This window comes from Henckelia pumila, chromosome 3, assembly GCF_033568475.1.
Source record: "Henckelia pumila isolate YLH828 chromosome 3, ASM3356847v2, whole genome shotgun sequence".
NCBI classification, from domain to species: domain Eukaryota; kingdom Viridiplantae; phylum Streptophyta; class Magnoliopsida; order Lamiales; family Gesneriaceae; genus Henckelia; species Henckelia pumila.
Window position 1 is genome coordinate 124,334,131 of NC_133122.1, and position 12,438 is coordinate 124,346,568.

Genomic DNA, 12,438 nt, shown 5'->3' on the forward strand with positions numbered 1-12,438 from the left:
CTAAATTCACCTGATACCTCTGATAGATTCAGTTCAAAGGATCTATAACACTGAAGACGAATTTACAATCCAAACGGTACTACAACAAAATCAAAGCGGTCATACCTCATTCCAAATCCAGTCTTCCATACCTCTTTCTTACTAACTCTCAGCTGATGATGTCTGATCTCAAGTCGTTGCTGAATCTAACCTTATATATCAGAGGCAATCCCGGAATCTCATCTGGAATATACCAGCAAACTCTCTAACCACTGGTTTATCAATCAATTCGAGCTAGATTCTAGGACATCAACTGCATACAAAGAGAATTCCTCCGCACAATTCATAAATCAAGCGATCATGCGACAAACAATAGTAACTACGGAATGCAAAAGCTCAACAGGTAGACGATGCATCATAGTAATATCCTCAGTTAAGAAAGTAAGGAGTGTAACAGAACTATCAGAAAAGAGCATAAAATCATACTCAACGATTGCCTGTTGTTTCATCATCGGGTGCAACACAAGTATGAGGATCCTCGTTGAGAGAAAGATTCAACGTCTGTTTAATCGGAGGTTGATTCATGATCGAAGAGCCTCTAAGTCGATTCTGGTGCGGCGACTAAAATGAGTGAACCACACGAGCTTGTCTCTCCTGCTGAACCATTGGTCTAAAAGAACTCCCCGACAGGGATCCACTGGTATAACGTTGAGGACATCTCCTAGCAAAGTGTCCTGACATATGGCAAATATTGCATCATCCAGAAATTTTGAGACAATGCTCACTGAGTTGTTGGCCTCCACAATTATTTCAAGATACACCGAAAGATCATGAACTATGTCCGGAACCAGACTGTTTTGATCCGCTGAAGCTAGAAGAACTACTCCCATACTTCTTGAATGACTATCCTCTAGGTTGCAAAAGACCCCTAGCGGTACTTCCTCTGTACACGGTCGATTTCTGGAACAAAATTTGCCTAAGAAATTCAGCTTTAAACAAACTCCACAAAACAACCAAGCCTTGATTCTCTAATGCCTTCTTCCTAAAAATCCAACAACTTTTGGCAGTCCCTTGCAGTTGGTACATAACTAACCGAATTCTATGGTCATCGTTGTATTCTAGAGAATCAAATAATTGGTCGATTTTTTCTAACCAATTTACACATTCCACCGCATTCTCTGTACTCCTCAGGGTTGGGGGTTGAAAGTTTTGGAACCTCATTAACAAGGCTTCCATCGGCGTCGGAGTAACGTCCATTCCTCAGTCGTAGAAAAACCTCGTTTCAATCAAATTCCGATGCGGAATGTTTCCTGTTCAAAATTCATCGAGGAACACATAACTCAATTCGAGAGCATTAGGACACAAACATCTCAATCTCAATCTCAATCTCAATCTCAATCATCTCATGTCCATAATCTCTATTCAACAATTTTCTTCCATCTTCAGAAATATACAATTGCAATTGAGAAACAATTACAGTTTATATTCCAGATAATTCATGCTTTACAATTTAATCACAAAATCATGCAATTCAAATAATATTCACATAATAAATCATGCTCGCTTGGTATTTAATAAGTCAATTAAATAATTCAAACACATGCGAGAATTCAATTCATGCGGACTCGAACTACCCCGCTCACTCTAGTTCAACCAAGAACTTATCGCTCTGATACCACTTAATGTGAGACCTCGGTTCTAATCATCTAACGTTAATATAAAGTAAATCAACATCAACTAAAATTCAAAATTCAAGGCAAAATTTTTTTTTTTATTATTAAAACAGGGCTGCGCTCGATCGCATGAACTCGTGCGATCGAGCGCACCAATCATACCTCAAGTTCTGCCAGAGAAATTCAAGCCATGCGCTCGATCCTATGAACTCGTAGGATCGAGCGCACCAAAATATGAAATTCTCTGCCTCAACAAATTGAAGGGATGCGCTCTATCGGGTGAACTCGCGCTCTACCCAGAAAATTCAAAAATAGAACATGCTATAAATCAACCTTCAATCAACATTTCAAAATAGGGATTACAACATGCAACATCAATATTAGATAACCAAAGTCGACTTATTCAATACAACATGATAACAAAGTTCAATATCAAAACATGTTCAAATATAACTAGGTAGACATGCCGACACGACTTCTAAACCAAGTCCCACCACTAACTCTCCCTTTTGTTGTTAACCGGGTCTTCGCTGACTTGATCCTACCCCATCTGTTGTCAAGCACACATACAAAGACAAGACAACAGCCGGATAAATCCGGTGAGAATACAATTACTAGTAAAAGAGACAAACATGAATATCAATTAATATATCGAACGCGATATATGAAACAACCAAACAAGAATTCCAATAGCATGTCAATAACTCCAAATCAAATGCATAAAATGCAACGCATGTCTTTAAAACCAGGATTATCAAGTCTGGATAATCACAAGGTAAAGGTTCTTCTTCTCTCATTTGGGATCCCGAGGACAAAATATCACCAACACACCGACTCTCCCGATCGAGGTGAAAGATGCATATTTTACTCCTCTAGACTCTGGCCGCCTATAGAGAGTGTTTCTCGACAATTGGTAAAAAAATCTGCTAACCAATGTCACTCAATTATAGTCCACAGAACATCTAACTCCTCTAGGCCTCTCTTGCCCGAAAAACAAAGGTAATTGGCTTAATATGAATGCAAGTGCAAATCAAACAGCAAACAATCATAAACTTCAAGTAGCATGCAAGTATGTAATTTTCCCTTGGACACTCGAATCAATCAGGATTCGAGTTAATCGTCCTATTCCATTCCAAAGTCATCTTTTATCTCTTCTTTGATTGGCATAGCTGCAATCCGGACAAGCTACAAGCACAAAAGGCTCAATCAAAACATCACTCGATACAAGTCAAGGAAATAGAGTAACCTCGATACCAAACCTTGATCACTTCTTCAACGACTCAAATTCTGTCAATTCAGGACTCCACGATCTGCAACTGAATCTGAAAGAAGATATAAAAGAATTCCAAAGTCAATCCATCCAATTCAAACCATTCAAACTCAATTCCAACTCCTAAATCCAAAATCTCATCAATATAAACGATTGATATTCCAAAACTCAAACTGACGGCATAACGACTATAACTGATCAAATCGGAAATACAGACAGCAGTACAACATCTCAAACAACTCATATCAATGTTAAAACCACAATAAAGGTTCAAACCCAACAAATCTCAAAACTCAAGTTTTAGAATAAACTTCCAAAATTCCTAACAATTCCGGACGACGTCCTAATTCAAAACCGACTGAGAATAAACGACCAGAACTCTGCCAAGAACAACATACTCGCAACTCAATCGATTATAACAACATTCGAAAATAGAACAAATCTGATCGGAGAAATACTTACGATATAACGGAGCTCTAGCTGCCGTGATCGCTAATCTGCCTTCAGAATGAAATTCTATCGGACGGATCAAGCTCGGGATGAAATATAGAAGCTCGAGAAACGATGGAGGCGGCTTCAATGGAGGGAGATGGCTTGGAGGGGAAGGAGGTGAAGTTGAGGAAATCAAAGGGCTTATAAATATCTATTAAAGTCCAAAATTGCGTTTTAGTCCCTGAAAAATCCGAAATTTGCAAAAAAGACCCTTATCAAAATCAAGTAGGCTCTTGAACTCTGTAATCTCCGATTATCTCAAATAAAGTCAATTAAGATAATTTTGGGGCGTTACATCATCACTTGGCATCAACTCTACGAGGTCAACCACCCAGATAATTCATACAATAAAATGGCATGACAAAGGCCCCTGATGAAACAGATCATCCCTGGCACTATCCCATAGTCAATCCACTCACTAAATTATTAGGAAGAAATCTAGAACTAATCACATGCATAACTCTATCCCGATTATGCAATAATAACCAAGTCACTGTAGTTGAATACTGATCAACTAAATACTGGAATAAAAATCCCAAACATCCAGTTACTTAAACTACTATTCGAGGTTCTGAACAATTCCTATTACAATCCCATGCAATAAAATAAATAGATAAATCCATATCAATTACACGGAAAATATGTACAATGAAACGACATCTAGTACAACCAGATATCTGAAATCATTAAACCACTGAACCAGGTTTAATAAAATTTTTATTACAAACCCTTAGTTACAACCACTAAGAAATTCCAATAATACAATGATTCAATTGTTTTCAACTGAAATATTGTTTACAACATATCTTAATACAATATTTATAATCTGTCTATGATACCTCATACAACTCGCTATCGTATGCAAATTAGTATTTAATAATTTTGAACGTGAGGTTTCTCTTCTGCCTCTCTCAAGAATCAATACAAGCATGCTGGCAGAAACTACCATGCACGATCAAAAGATCTTACTAATTTATCGGGTACTTCACTGTTATATGGTAAAGTCCTCGGTGTTATGACAATTTCTCCAACTTTTTGTGGAGAATCTTGAGTGCTATCAGGGTTGAAGTAACATGGATGCAGGCATCACACGTGCCCCAACCAATCCTATGCTACTTCCTCTGACTTTTGGTACTCGATCCAAATATATTTTCCACACGAGTCGAAATCCTGATATCTCGAACATGATCCTTCTCTCATGTCCGATTTTGCTGGAATTTCATAAATCAAATCTTTGAAGATCATCCAGATGATGATAGTGTTGGGCAAACAGAAATATCTCGACATTTCTACATCTGATGTTCCAATCTTCACTTTATAAGGGTAACCCAAATATCTAAACACTATGTCCCAAATACTCATATTACATGCTCTGATACCAATAAATGTAGTGACCCTAATCCGGATCCACTACTAATCAGAGTTTCAAGCTTAATTAAGCATGCAATAAACTATAATTAGAGATAAACTACAAAAAACTTAATAACTGCTAAACCGACAGAATACAATTGGTTAAAAAATTTATATATATACAATCCAATTGAAATAATTCAATTTCCTAGCTACTACTCCTACAACTCTGTTTAGTCACCATGTAATTACAAGTCTTAGTGAAACACTGCAAATGTACCATCGAATGGGGTGTCCAGAAAATACAAAAAAATACTGGACGTGAGCATTAAAGCTCAGTACGAGAGTATGAATATACATATGTTATGAATGCAAATACAAATGCAAGTGTAGGGCACTGGAAACGGCCTATCTAGAAAACTTATCAGTCAAAGGCGTCATGGTATGTAGAACGCCTGACCGGTGCATCAGGAGGTGGCTTCCATATCATAAAACTGTGGATATATCCGGATCCAAATCCATGAAATAAATCCACTAAAATACGGGGCTGAGCGACCCCTACTACGGTAATAACAATAGAATAACAGACTCAACACGAGATGCATGCGGCATAATATCCGTGTCATAATAATACACACATAATCAATGCCACATAATACATGCAAACATAGAATATGTATATTATACCAGGCTATCTTGGATAATACATCCGTAACTCAATAAAATACTCCTAGATGCCTCGCATCTACAATCCAACAATACAATGCAAAATACTCATGCATCACTAATCAAGCTCTAAAAGTTTAACTAAGCTATTAGATATTCCTTAATAGTTTTAGAGAACTCGGACCATACCTGTGTTCGTTGGCAGCCCACTGATGGCGATAGCCACAAAACTTCGACACAACTCCGCTACAACTAATACAGTGCTCCTTCACTCCTTGGCCTTCGAAAAGGACACCTAAAAGTCCAAAATCTTGCTAAGAAGTGAAGAGGAAGAGGAAAATGGGGTGAGTTGAAATGAGGATCTCGGCTTTCTATTTATAGACGGAGTTCGGACTGTCCGATCCTTAAGATCGGATCGTCCGATCCCTAAGGTCGGATAGTCCGATCTCTCCCATCAACTCCCCCCGAACACATATCCTTGCTTTGACATCACTGCTTACGTGATATGTTCGGATCGTCAGATCTAAGTCTTCGGATCGTCCGAACTCCTACATCTCACCAATCAAATCTCGATTCTTATTGTATCTAATCAAATGGAGATCGGATCGTCTGATCCTAGCTTTGGATTGTCTGATTTCTCGGAACCTCCTATCTCAAACAATGCTTCCGAACTCTCAATGCTTCAGATCATCCGATCCTTGGGTTCGGATTTTCCGATCTACCTGAGATCTTGGATTCCTCTGGAACATTTTTGAGTGTTATGAATCCATTTTTGAACTTCTTAGACTCATCAGAAATTTTTTTAATTATGTTTTATCAAATCTAAACATGATTATGCCACTAATCAACAATTTTTTTATAAATTTAGGATTCGGGTTATTACATAGCAAGTCATATTAAAGATAAATTACTGAAGAATATATTAATTCTAAATTCTTTAATTTGTATCATAATTGTTTAATGAGTTATGTTCTATGTACATGGACGGCTATACACATGGTTACACATTGCATTTAAAAATTACAAAAGTATCTCGAATTTACTAATGGAAAGATATCTTTATTGAGATAATTTCGTAATTTTAAAATTAATGTATAATTGTGTATGTAACCGTATATGTGGATGTAGTATTTTTATAATTTAATATTTACCATATTTAATGTGTGCTACAGACAATCCTAGTCCCATTTTCTCGTTGACCAAAAATAACGAAATCAAAGCAAATAAAATTTATCTAATACGAAATTAAAATCAAGCAGATTTACCGAAAATAATCAGTTCTATCTTTGATATGCAGAAAAAGGGAAATAATAAATTTGGTCCTTCATGTTTAAATTTTTACTGCTTAAATCATGTTATGGAAATCCAATTTTAATGCTTTTGCTTTATTTTTTTGACAATTTTAGTTTGTATATTGTGAGACAGACATGGCAATATTGTGTCCAATGCGACACAAACACTTAAAAGTAAAAAAAAAATTAATTTGCAAATCAAATGACCAAAATTTTAAAAAAAAAATTGATAATAATAAATTCCAGAGATTACAACTTTTTAGATAACATAATTGACTAAAATAAAAAAACTTCCGATATAGGAAAGAGAGAGAAATTTTCCCAAAAACTGAAAATCAAAATTTTGAGAATATATGAGATCCAAAACAAGGATACACTAGTGTGAAATATGAAATTCAAAATAAATTCAATTATAAGAATCAACCCCATGAAATCAAATAAGCTGAATCTTATTCTGAAATAAAAATTTAATTCTATTTAAGGAAGTAAAAAAGGCTAACGCAATCACACAAACACATCATTCATAAATCGAAACTCGGCCATTTTTTCACATTTCAATCCTTCAACAATGCGTCGAGTACTGCAATCCCTCAAACTTTACTCTGTTTTGTTTGCTCTTTGTGTTTTGTGTCGGATAATATTATGCCATGCTTTGGATGATCTTGAAAGGAAGATTTACATAGTGTACATGGGGCATCTCCGTGACTTCGAAGAATCGCCGTCCTCCACATACCACTCGAACATGCTTCAAGATGTTGTCGACAGCAGGTATCATATATATATATATATATATATATATATATATATTATATCTTGTGTAAGAATTTCCATTAATTAAAGACATGGGATTTGTAGCAAAATGATCAAACATTTCATTTTCGCTATTTGTTCTTGTTTGTTGAAGGTTTCGAGTTCAATCATTAATCAGAAGTTACGGTCGGAGTTTCAATGGATTTGTTGCCTATCTCACACATGAAGAGCAGGAAAAGTTGTCGAGTAAACTTTTGTTCTCTCAGTTGTAACATATTTTACCTTCTTAATTATCCTAAGAAGAGAGAATGAATCAGTTACATTAAAGTGCATGTAATGTCATAAAAATGAAATCCAGGTAAGGAAGAAGTAGTGTCAATTTTTCCTAGTAAAGCTCTTCATCTACAAACAACAAGATCATGGGATTTCATGGGACTACGGGAAAATGCTCATCGGAATCCAACTGTGGAGAGCAACACCATTGTTGGGGTCATTGACTCCGGAATATGGCCCGAATCAGAGAGTTTCAGTGACAAAGGCTTCAGCCCTCCTCCCAAGAAATGGAAAGGAGTGTGTAACGGAGGACACAATTTCACCTGCAACAAGTAAAATCCCTTTTGTCACCGCCATGTCTTGCATACTCTTGAGAATTTGACATTGCATTTTGTGCGTGCAGCAAACTAATTGGAGCCCGGTACTACAACTCCTTTGTGCCTTACGATTCTCATTCAGCAAGGGATGCAGAAGGCCACGGATCACATACCGCGTCTATAGCAGCTGGGCAAGTGGTTAAGGACGCCAGTTTTTATGGCATCGCTAATGGGACTGCAAGAGGAGGGGTGCCGTCGGCTAGAATTGCTGCATACAGAGTATGTTTCCCTTTTCAAGGGTGCCAGACTTCAGATATATTAGCTGCATTTGATGATGCTATAGCTGATGGAGTGGATATCATAACCGTCTCTCTGGGACACTCTAATCCAGATATATTCGATAACGACGTGATTGCAATCGGATCATTTCATGCTTCGCAAAAGGGTATTTTAGTAGTACAATCAGCAGGAAATATGGGACCTGGCTTGGTCGCAAGCATCGTTCCATGGGTTTTCACGGTTGCAGCTAGCATTACAGATAGAGGTATCATCACCAAAGTGGTTCTTGGGAATGGAACTACAATTTCGGTACGCATGTTCTTAAATATAAGGATCGTAACTGAACTTGTGAGCTCCCATTTTGATGAAATTTTACCTTATCTTATCTTATCTTACAGGGAAAAACGGTCAATGCTTTCAACTTGAAGGGGAAGAGTTTTCCCTTAGCATATGGGCAGGAAACCTCGAGCACATGCATTGAACCAAATGCTGAGTTTGTTGACTAACTTACTATTGTTCTTCCAAAACATAGACATAATTTTTTAATTTGTTGTTTCAAAAATTCAGGTCTTGCCATTACGGTTGTTTAGATAAAACAAGAGTAAAAGGCAAGGTTGTGCTTTGCAACCAAGACAACGGCATCGAAGAAGCTTTCCGAGCTGGAGCAGTTGGTACAGTCGTACCGCCTTCAAGAGCACCCGATGTTTCCTTCGTCGTTCCCATCCCCGTTTCTTCTTTAAGTATGCCACTTTTCCATGACTTGGAAGGCTACTTCAACTCCACAAAGTGAATCCCCTGTCACGTCTCATTCAAATTCGAACATCTCCGGAATGACAGTATTCTTACTAATCAATAATTCAATGCAGAAATCATACAGTGGACATACTCAAGAGCCAACTTTTGAGGAATCTTAATGCCCCTTCTGTTGCTTCCTTCTCTTCAAGAGGCCCAAACGTCATTTTTCGGAGCATTTTGAAGGTACCTGGTAAAAACTCGCAGTCTTTACCGTATTCAGAGAACGTATATCTGACAACATAGGAATGTATATGCAGCCAGATGTTACAGCCCCTGGAGTTGAAATCTTAGCAGCATATTCACCATTGAGTTCACCTTCACGATCTCCCAAAGACAAGCGATCAGTGAAATATAATATATTATCCGGCACATCGATGTCTTGCCCTCATGTCGCTGGCGCGGCTGCATACGTTAAATCATTCCACCCCGATTGGTCCCCTTCTGCAATCAAATCAGCTCTCATGACGACCGGTGATTGAAGTTCCATCGACTGAAATTTAAAGATGGTGTAGTCTCATCTTTGCTTTTGTATGCTAACTGGTTTTTTCCTCTTTCATCTCATAGCATGGAGAATGAATGCCACGAACGATCCAAAGGGCGAATTTTCATATGGAGCTGGCCATATCGATCCCATCAAAGCTGTTGACCCCGGCCTCGTGTATGAGATCACACCTGATGATTATATCAAATTCCTCTGCAACTCTGGCTATGATTCGTCAAAGCTTAGCAAAATATTTGGAACAAGCATCCAATGTCCGGACAAGAAATCGACATCCAACCATCTGAATTATCCCGCGATGACTCTTCAAGTCATTAATGATAGTAAGGTGAGCAAACCATTCTCTGCGCATTTCAACAGAACAGTAACAAATGTAGGATCCACGAATTCAACATACAAGGCAATCACCAGCAGTAGTTCGCATTATAACATCACAGTGATGCCTAGCGTTCTTGAGTTTAGGGCACTCGATAAAAAACAATCATTTGTAGTTACAATTAGTGGGAACATAGTTAACAAGACAACGTTAATATCTGCATCATTGGAATGGTCTGATGGTGTTCATACTGTTACGACTCCGATTGTGGTGTATTTGGGTGACGCTAATTAGCCCAATTTGTATTTAACTAATAATAAGCTTTAATGTTTGTTACATGGATAAGATGGGTGAATTTTCCATATGAAATAAACTTACTTTAACTCCTCTTTGCAAGTATGTAATTTTTTTCATCCTATAAATTGCTTTGGATTCTTGAGTTTTCTATGCTTCGTGTAGGTGGCACAACTTCAATCATTAATTAGTTTTCAAGATTATGATGAAGATTATGATGAGTGGTACCCATGAAAATATATGAGACCCGTTTAATCCAAAAGTTTTGAGATGATTCGGTGTAATTATCAAGTAGCAGCATATAGGTTTTGTCTGAATTCTCATAGTGGTGATCTTGGATATGCCTTATTTGTATCTAGGAATTTTTACATCTAGTATCTCTCCATGCATAATGTACAAACTCATGATAATTGATATTGAAAGCCAACTCTTGAATACCAGTTTGTTTTTCCAAAAAAAAAAAAAAAGTAATGTAAACCGAGGGGAGATGATAAGTACCCTAAACACATTGCCATAGGAGTGCTTGGTAGCTATTTATTACTTCACTTATGTGAGGTCCATGCATTATATATAAACATTTTTTTTCGGGTCGTTGGATATGGAATTTAGAGTACTGACATATATTATGTGCGATATACGTTGAAACAAATGAAAAAATAATATGAATTATATATATCTATTTCTCTACTATAAACATATGAATGGTGGACAAAGTTTTTTTTTTGTGTATTTATTATATTGCCCAAAAACTATGAATTATGTGTATTAATTGCATAGAAATTGTGTGGAAAAATGGTGTAAAAAATAGGGTCAAATTTGGGATATTAAAATTGTGGAGAATCAATGTGTTGCTTATTCATTAAAGTGGTGCATTTATTTTTTTTAATCATTGAATACAACATTATATTTTAATTGATTTTCATCATATTCCTAAAGTTATTATTATAAAGAAAACATGAAAAAAAATTATTTTTGAATTTTCTAAGTGAATCATTCTTATTTTAATATCAAGAGACACAATTGTTGGAGATCAAACTCTAGAGTTTCGGTGATAACAAAGTCAAAACAAAATCAAGTAAATAAACTAATCAGACTCGTCATAGATTAAAGGTTAAAGATTTCAATATACGAAAGTTACCAGATCAAAGTACCGTGATGAAATCAAGATACGGATCAAACTTCACAGACATATATCTTATTACACCAGATCGATTGAAACAAGGTCAGATAGTCATCAACCAGATCGAAGCCTCACCCTGAAGTAACCATTGCTGAGATCGTTGGAGAAAACGACAAAATCATTTAATAAGATTTTGAACGTTGATCGGCCTACGTTTTAAGTCAAGATTTGTGACCTGTTTATTGAGATATGCTGGTGGCCCAATATCAAAAATTGTTGGCGGCTCACTGACTACTTTTGAAGACTATAAATACTCAAGCATTTCAAAGATTCAAAATACGAGACCAAGAGTGAAAAATTACAAGCAATCAAAATCAAAGTCGAAAATGTCTTCACTCAACACACTAACTCAGATACCCACTTCATCAGATCAAAGTCTCGATACTCTGAGTTAGAACACATTACAGATCGATCAAGCTCAAAGAAACACTTCAAATCGATCCAGATCAAAGCTAAAGCTTTCCAGATCAAATCACCGAAGCATACTTTGTTGCTTTACTTTGTAAACTCTAAGTAGAAAAGTTGTTCAGCTTCGAGTAAGAGTATTGCTAGGAGTTCCTATCAAAGGATTGATTGGATTGGATTTGTACAAAGGGATTGTATACGTCAAAGTCTTCTAGTGGAATCCTTATGAAAACAGAAGAAGGGGTGACGTAGGAGAATTCATCTCCGAACTTCCAGAAACAACCCTATCTCTTTACTGCACTTATTTCATTTCATCTGCATTAGTATTATTAAGCATTCAATCTGTGAGAAAGATTACTTTCGCCTGACTTGTTCAGATCTGTCAAGAAGATCAAAAGTTTTAAGCAACAAAACTTCTCTCTGATTCTTACAAATCAGATCGAAGAACCCGCAAAATTTTCAATTGTGTATTCACCCCCCCTCTACACATATTTCGATCCTAACAAGTGGTATCAGAGAGATTCTTGCTTATCACCTGAATCTTCTCATCTCTATGGCATCCCTAGCTATGACATCATTCAGTAAAATCCCTATGTTTTCAAAAAAAG

General features: G+C 36.7%; 1 protein-coding gene across 1 annotated transcript; it reads left to right on the forward strand.

Moving 5' to 3' along the window:
* Positions 1 to 7,250: 7,250 nt before the first annotated feature.
* On the forward strand, positions 7,251 to 10,487 carry LOC140891731 (subtilisin-like protease SBT4.6). Its single transcript, XM_073300352.1, has 10 exons — positions 7,251 to 7,490; positions 7,627 to 7,718; positions 7,831 to 8,077; positions 8,149 to 8,650; positions 8,740 to 8,834; positions 8,909 to 9,127; positions 9,208 to 9,319; positions 9,394 to 9,607; positions 9,701 to 9,963; positions 10,411 to 10,487. The coding sequence occupies exons 1-10, from the start codon at positions 7,291 to 7,293 to the stop codon at positions 10,477 to 10,479; spliced, it is 2,013 nt and encodes a 670-aa protein (XP_073156453.1). The 5' UTR covers positions 7,251 to 7,290; the 3' UTR covers positions 10,480 to 10,487.
* The last annotated feature ends 1,951 nt before the right edge of the window (positions 10,488 to 12,438 follow it).

Coding starts and splice junctions, on each gene's coding strand:
- LOC140891731 (XM_073300352.1), top strand. CDS start 7,291: ATGCGTCGAGTACTGCAATCCCTCAAACTTTACTCTGTTTTGTTTGCT. Junction 8,651..8,739: donor GGAATGGAACTACAATTTCG/GTACGCATGTTC, acceptor CTTATCTTACAG/GGAAAAACGGTCAATGCTTT. Junction 8,835..8,908: donor TGCATTGAACCAAATGCTGA/GTTTGTTGACTA, acceptor TCAAAAATTCAG/GTCTTGCCATTACGGTTGTT.